Source organism: Phaethon lepturus, unplaced genomic scaffold, assembly GCF_000687285.1.
Source record: "Phaethon lepturus isolate BGI_N335 unplaced genomic scaffold, ASM68728v1 scaffold30180, whole genome shotgun sequence".
In the NCBI taxonomy this organism is placed as follows: Eukaryota; Metazoa; Chordata; class Aves; order Phaethontiformes; family Phaethontidae; genus Phaethon; species Phaethon lepturus.
The window spans coordinates 92,996-100,358 of record NW_010514909.1 but is presented as its reverse complement, the minus strand read 5'-3'; the positions used below and the strand labels follow the sequence as shown (position 1 = coordinate 100,358).

The 7,363-nt window shown below is 50.2% G+C and overlaps 1 protein-coding gene across 1 annotated transcript in view; it reads right to left on the bottom strand.

The window, feature by feature from the left end:
- Positions 1-4,658: 4,658 nt before the first annotated feature.
- The window catches only part of CDHR1 (cadherin-related family member 1), a 44,811-nt gene continuing 42,106 nt past the window's right edge, over positions 4,659-7,363 (bottom strand). The window contains exon 17 of the mRNA XM_010294298.1: positions 4,659-5,513. Within this exon, the coding sequence (XP_010292600.1) occupies positions 4,962-5,513 (552 nt within the window). The 3' untranslated portion in view covers positions 4,659-4,961. The remainder of the gene's footprint in view (positions 5,514-7,363) is intronic.

Below are 7,363 nucleotides of genomic sequence, written 5' to 3'. Positions count from 1 at the left end.
GCTCCGATGGCAGCCATGGTGCCCGGCGGCCCCCGGCCCGAGAGGAGCCTGGCAAGACCCGGTCGCCCCACAGGAACAGTGCTGACCTCTACTAGCCTGGCCCTGGCATGCCCCGCAAACACAGCCGCAGCAGCACCTTATACAGATGACTTCGAGCCACAGCATGTGCTTGTTTTCTTGAAGGACCATGCAAGAAGACTGCATGCTGCAAGGACTTGGGGTACGGTGTGGCACATGACCGCGGTTCACAGCAGGCTTGGGGAGCCCTGGGAATGGAGGTTCCTGAGGTGTGTGGCCACAGGTGTGTGGCTGTGCCCCCACACTCCCAGGCTGCCTCCCCAGCACCGTCACAGTGCAACACACACAGATACACATGAAATCAAGCATTAACCAAAAAACTCCCCAAAACCTATAGCAATGCACATGACAAAAGGCCAAGGGTCTCCCCTGGCTCAGTTGCACAGGCGTGCCCTTAGTTCTTTGTTCCTCCCAGCCAGGGAGGCAGGTGGGCAGGTTGGTTTGCCGCTCTGCCCTGCGACGGCTGCTGGCTTCGGTGCGCTGCCCCACAGAGCTGGGGCAGGGCTGCGGTCATAGCCAGCAACACAAAGTGGGGGAAAACTGGGTCAATGTGATGGAGCTGTTTTGTTTCACTTGGAGAAAAAGGGGTTTTGAGCAGGGGTGTGGCTTTTGGGAGTGGGCATTTTGTTTGTTTTACTTTGTTTTGTTGTTTTTTTTTTCTTACTCCTCCTTAAGGTTTACGCAGCCCTAAGAGATTCACAGCCCCAGTTGTACCAGACAGGAAAACTGCAAGTGTTTACTAAACACCAGCGTAACATAGCTGCAGCGCAGAGGTTTGGGGGTTTTGAGTTGTTTTGTTTTTTGGTTTTTGCACTAAGGAGAAGGGGAGGGCCTTTTACTTGTGTCCAAACATATCTTGGAGGACCATTTTAGTTTCATGCTAACACTATCTACCACACTGTCCTATCCACACATGCATATCTAATGCCTATTGCTACACAAGTGTTGTATTAATGTATTCTTTTTAAAGTTAAGAACAAGAGCTGGTGAAAAATGAACAGTTTGCCTTTTGCAGGCAAGCACTCAACCAGCTGTTTCCCCTCGCACTCTCCCCACACTTGTCTTTTTCCCAGGATGGCACGGTGGCTGCGCGGTGACACAGGGGGTGACTGGGACGCTTGGCCTGACGCGGCTCAGTGGGACAAGTGGCCATGGGCAGAGAGGGTAGTGGAGCCAGAGCTTGGGAGCCAAAGGGGTGAGCCAGGCACCCACCCCAAATGCAGACAGGCCTCCTGCCCCCCTTGCTGCTTTGAAACCAAAGCTCGCCTCCTTTCTAGAGGCAAAACCCCCCAAACACGCACGTGAAAGCGATCGGCCCCCACTGGCAGAGCAGCTCATGCTGCGTTTCTCAGGGGTCTCAGGAGTGTGACATTTTTTTCTTTTTTGGCCTCATGCTTTCCAGCACAACCAAAGCACATGGCCGATAGACCCGCAGACCTTGTATGTGTTGTTATAGACCGCCTCAAAAAGAAAAACTAGAGTAGAAACCTTAGCTGTAAGCAGGGAGAGAGCCCAATGTGAGCTTCACTATGTGGCAGCTTGGCTTTCTAGTTGTATTTTGGTTTTTGCTGTGTGTCTTCCACACTGTCTCTCCTCAGGCCCCACGCTTCCTCCCCAGCACTTCCTTCCACTGTAACTTACTGCGCAGCTTTTGGACAGAGAGCTGTTCGGTCAGTGCTGACTCTCGGTGTTACGCTGCAAGGGACTTCCTAGTCTTGCCAGTCTTTTAGTGTCAAAGTAATAAACATGACGGATTTTCAGAATAGGCAGATGTTCCCTGCCTCGTTTCTATTCTTCTTACAGCTATGAATTGCAAAGGCAAAGAAACCTGACTGCCCAGGAGCTCCGGGGTTTGGCTGCAGTGAGCGGGGAGACCAGGCAGTTGCAGCACATGTGATGGGGGGGTCTGGCACGGTGAGAAAGGGGCAGCGAGACAAGCAGGGAGACAGCTGTGTCCTAGAGAAACCCCTGGGGAGACAGTGCATATGGGGTCAGGCATCAGCTGATGCTGGCTGAGGACCAGCACAGGGATGCTCCCTGTGGTACAAGGCGGGGGGAGGCGCACGCGAAAAACAAACCAGTGCCTGTAACAACGGCCTCCTCGCACCCCAGCCAACACAGAGGAACAATGGCAAACTGCAGAGCGAGCTGCTGAATCACGTCCAGGAGACAGCCAGGTAAAGACAAAACATCCCATCACCACATGTACAAAGTTCATAATAAATTGCATACCCAGTGAGCGTTGGCATCAAAGTAAACCTGCCACCTGGTGAAGAGCCTTCCCATCTCCAGACCATACCGCAGCCGGCTGCAGAGCACAATGGGTGCTCGGCCAAGGGCTCGTCTGTGACCCTGCCTGTCCTCCGCGGCAGCCTGCTTCTCACCTCCTCTCCTTGCATGCTGGCGTTGCCCAAAACCCACACAGCCCTTCTCCTGACTTCTGGCACACAAAAGGGGCCATTTGGTCACCCTGGAAAGCCCTCTGGCTGCCTGTGCGGTCACAGAACGAGCGATGACAAGGCATCGTTGCCAGCAGAAGCACACCATGCACAGAAGCACCTTCTGCAGATTTTTTTTTTTATTTATTTATAACTTCCCCCTCCCCCCAAAGATGAAATACAGAGTAACTGGAAAAAAGTCTCACAACATAGTAATAAAACATCTTTATTCCCTCTTAAATATAATCTCTAAGACTGTAAGCCTATAATTCCTGTAAAATCTTACTTAATTGAATGGTCTTTACAGACTTTCCTCACTGGAGAATGAACACTGAATACTGGCTTCAACACAACGTCAGGAAAACAGTGGTATGGGGAATAAATCACGTACCTTTGGTACCTCAGGAAACGTTGCAGAACCTGGCGGACACACAACCAGCAGAAGGGCCCTGCTCGCGCAGGGTGGCAGGAGTAGGGCCAGGGGCTGTACGTCCCCTCCCTCCCACTGGCTTGCAGCCAGAGGACAAGGATGAGGTGACCACATACAAATGCGAGAGCCTGGGCCTCGCACCACACAGCCCCAGGAGGAGGAATAAGCAAGAAAATGGTGGAGGAAATGAGTGACGTGGCAGGAGCGGCTCTGGGAGCAGCATTGCTGCGATGGCCCCCAGCTGGGGCCCTGCTGCACCTCTGGGCTACAGCTCCTGGCTCAGCCTGTGGGTGATATGAGCCATGGTAACCCTCCAGCTCCCAGCTGGACTGAAGTTAAAAAATACAGGATTTTCCCCGTAAGCAGGTAACTTCTTATTCAACCAGCTATCCCCTAAGCTGATGAAGACCTGGTGCAAACAAAGGGAATTAGACCAGCTAAGAGGATGAGAGAAGAGGAGCCTGAGGACCAGGTCTGCTGGTCCAGCTGAAATGACAGCTGGAGAAGTCTCATGAACCCCCTAAATTAACACATTGTCCTGGCCCATAGGGTTTGCTCCCCATCTTGATGTTCACGGTACCGATCCATGACAGCACAGCTGCCTTGCGGGGCCTGGGCTCAGGCAGAGGGTGCAGGGAGCTGCTCCCCAGCCATCCTGGCACATCCTGCCTTCACCCCAAGGCAGCAGGCCCAGCTGAAAAACATCTCCTCAGAAACAAACATGAGGGAGAAACTGTGGGGTAGATCCCGTGAAAAAAGTCCTCTCCCTTCACTGCCTTTTTACTGTCACAGAACAGGAAAAAAAAGTGTCAGCTGCCCCTCAACCTCCCCCTCTCCCCCCCTGCCATTAACTGTTACATAATTCACTCAAAAATAGATAGAGCAAACCAGAATATTTTAAGGAAACCTTCTTTTGCACTCACCAGTCCCTGGAGCAAGCCAAGAGAGACGATGAAACACATTCTCTGACACCTCCTGCTAGCAGTGCACAAACCCAAATGATCTTTCCAGACACTTCCCTGACCAACATATGTGACTTTCCAGCGCTTGTCTGTATTTTTTACTTATCATTTTTCTCTCAGTTTTACCTTGTCTTCCCTGCTGCTTTAATCATGGCCTTCTCTTGCTGGCCTTCCCTTCATTAGGGGACCTGGTGTCAGAAGGAGGCAGTATCGAGTGAGTGCTGCTACTGACCTTCTGCACTCGACTTTTGCCCCATCTGGTCTAGGGAAGGCTGAGGTGGCCCTCCGGTCCCCCATCAGCAGGCAAGTCCAGGGCAGAAGCAAAGCGCATCATGTCAATGTACTCTGGCAAAACCCAGCACAAGCTGCAGGAGAATGAAGAACTTTTAGAAGCCTACCCGCTTCCCTTTTGGGAATGAAGGTACCCAGGCCATGAGCACATCGCTCCGCCAGCTGTTAGAAAAGCATGTCGTGCCCTGAGGACAGAGGGTACCAGCTATGCGCTACCCTCCTGCAGCCTGCAGTGTCACTGCTGTAGACCTGCACATCAACTCAGTGCTGGTGCCACAGCCAGGCCAGTGTCTTCAAAAGTGGGTCTGGGATTTAAAGCGATGGGTTTTTGGACACCTCAAACCCACCTGCCAGACCAGGTCAGAAGTGGCATCTGCCAGTGCCTCGGCTGCAGAGCGCCTTGTTTGACAACCAGGACTCTGGGTAGGGACCTCCAAACAGGGGCTACCTGAACACCCTTCCCCTGGGGAGACTGTGGCTGGCACGAGGGTACTCAGCACCCTTGTCAGACAGCTGCAGGGAAGGACCAGCACTGGGACATGAGCCGAAGGAACTGCAGTCGCAGCTGGACACAGACCGCAGCGTTTACTATGGGTGGGGTGACTCCGTAGCATGTGATACTTGCAGAAGGTGAGGGGTGGCTACAGCAGCGAGAAGCTGCTCTCGGTTCACAGGGTGCTGACAGACATGGGGAAGACCACAGCACATAAATATATCAATGCACAGCCACAGTCCGCAGTCTCCAGGGGCTGCCAAGCATGCCTAGATGTGGGGCTCACCTATAGCTGCGTTCCTCTTCTCAAACTTCATTTTGAGCTCTGACACGAGGGCATTGTGGGCACTGCCGTGACCTCTCTTCTTCAGCTGCTTGTTTATAAACTTGGGAGTGAGGGAGCCAGACACAGTTGGCACCCGCCAGCCCGGGGCCTCACCCCTGGGAGCCAGGGTGGGGGGGGGTGGGGGCAAGGGGGCGGTCGGCGGCATGGGGGCAACCTGGATGTTGTTGTTGCTGTTCTCATTGTGTAGGCTCTTGGCATCATCTTCAACGACAAACTTCTCCGCAGCGTTGCTGGGCCTCTTGAGCTTCAGCCACTCCATCCTGACTGTCCGGGACTGCGGGGACTGTCTCTTCTTTATGATCCTTCTCACTGGCATGATTTTGTTGGACCGCTTATTGCGCCAGAACATGGCAGTAGAGATCATGATAGTTATCAGCACCATTATGCCCATGACACCAGCTAGCACTCCTAAGGCTTTCATGGGGTTATCTTTAGTTTGCATCAAAAAGGCGGCCATAGGCCCTTTGTGAAGAGTCTGTAAAAGAGTACAAAGAAAACACATGACTTACTCTATGGGACAGACAGTGACCCAGAAATTTCATTTGTCCAAAATATGTAACAAGCAGGGCTGACTACTGGAAGTCACCTCTGAAAAAAATGAGAGTCAAAGAGCCAGTCCAGGTTTTGAGAATTTAGATGGAGCAGGAGTCTGGGCAAGCATTACAGTGTTGTGAGATGGACGACTGTCAAACACAAAAACTTACAGGAGTGTTACCGCCACATTAGGACGGATTCCTGCATGTCACCATAGTGTTTATTTAACTTGCAAGAACTGAGCAAGAAAATAATTGGCTCCAGGATCTGCAGCTGTATTGTTGTACTACATTTCAGAATTAATTTCCTAGGAATAATAGTGTTGAACCCAAACAGAAGTTTATGAGTAGAAAATGATCTTTTAAAAACAGTTGCAGGTGATACGGTGATGCAGTTTATAGGACTATTACTGAGCATGGCATTAAAAAGATTATGAGAAAACGTCACTTTAGAAAATTACAGTATACAAATGAGTAGTTAGCAGGTATGTGCTGCATTCTGTTTTCAAGTACTCTTTTACAGACAGAACAAAACTCTTTGAGGTAGGGGACATAAGTAGAGCTAAAGAGCTTTGTTTTTAGAAATAAAAGAAATAAGCAATAACATAAGCTACATATGGCATATTAAGGACAAATGGATGGCCAGTTCACTTTGCAGCTTAGCACACTGTGCGTCTCGGAGGTCCCCGTATAATTTTGCGGATTTTGCCCTGTGGGTGGAGCCTGGATCTTTTCACACTTTTCCAGTACATGATGGTGGAGATCACCATTGTTACAGAAATGGTGGAAAGGACGCCACTCGTGCAAATTCCAAATATTGTCCATGGACGCTTCTTGAGGCCTAAAATATAGGATTTTACCCTGGACTTGATCTGGAAATATCAAAAATAAGAGAAATGGTCAACCCTCACATAGTTATATTTGAAAGAGGCCAGCATCTATTAAAACACAACTAGAGAACTAGGGTAAAATGTGTACAGGATAGAGAGCATGTAAAATAAAGGGAGTCAAGTGTTGAACTAGGCCCAGGAGAGGAGACAGTTGCCATGATGCTGAACTGAATCCAGAAACACTAAAAGAAGTTAGGAAGCCTTTATAAACACCTGGTTGATTGGGGAATAAAGGGTAGCAGTGTGGCACATAGATCACCCTTATTCATGGTATGGTTGTCCACCCTTGGACTACATTTCCCAGAGAAGTTCATAATGAATACACGCTCCTGCAAGGGTATCTGGACAGACAGTGGTGTTGTGCAAGGCCAGGAGATCCTTCAGAAATGGCACATTCACAAGCAGGTTTGTTTACCAAGAGCTGGTCATAAAGCTATGTGCAGCTGCGGAGAGACAGGGCTACCCACCATGCCCCACTCCTCTGGCCTCGACTCCAGAAGAGGATCAGCACCCGAACTTTGCACGTCTAGTAACAGGTTATCTGCATTTTAGCCAGTGGTCTAAGCTCCCAGCTTTTGGTCCATGGGGAGAAAAGGACACCTCCAGAGTACACGTGTCACCACATGCAAAAATAGGTACTTGAACCTCTGACCTTTAGACATTTAAAGTGAGATCAGATGGATTTCCCTGTATGATGCTAAATGAAGATGCTCATCTTTTTCCCCTCCCCAGTCTGTGGAGGAAGATGACTAAGAATATCCCCAAAGGATGCTTCAGAGTACCTCTTGTCATGTATTACACAGGAACACATTTTTAAATCGCATCCCTAAAACCTAGGGAATATAAATTCATCAATACACACCCTATTGTCTTCACTTCTGTATTTTCACAACCTACCTCAA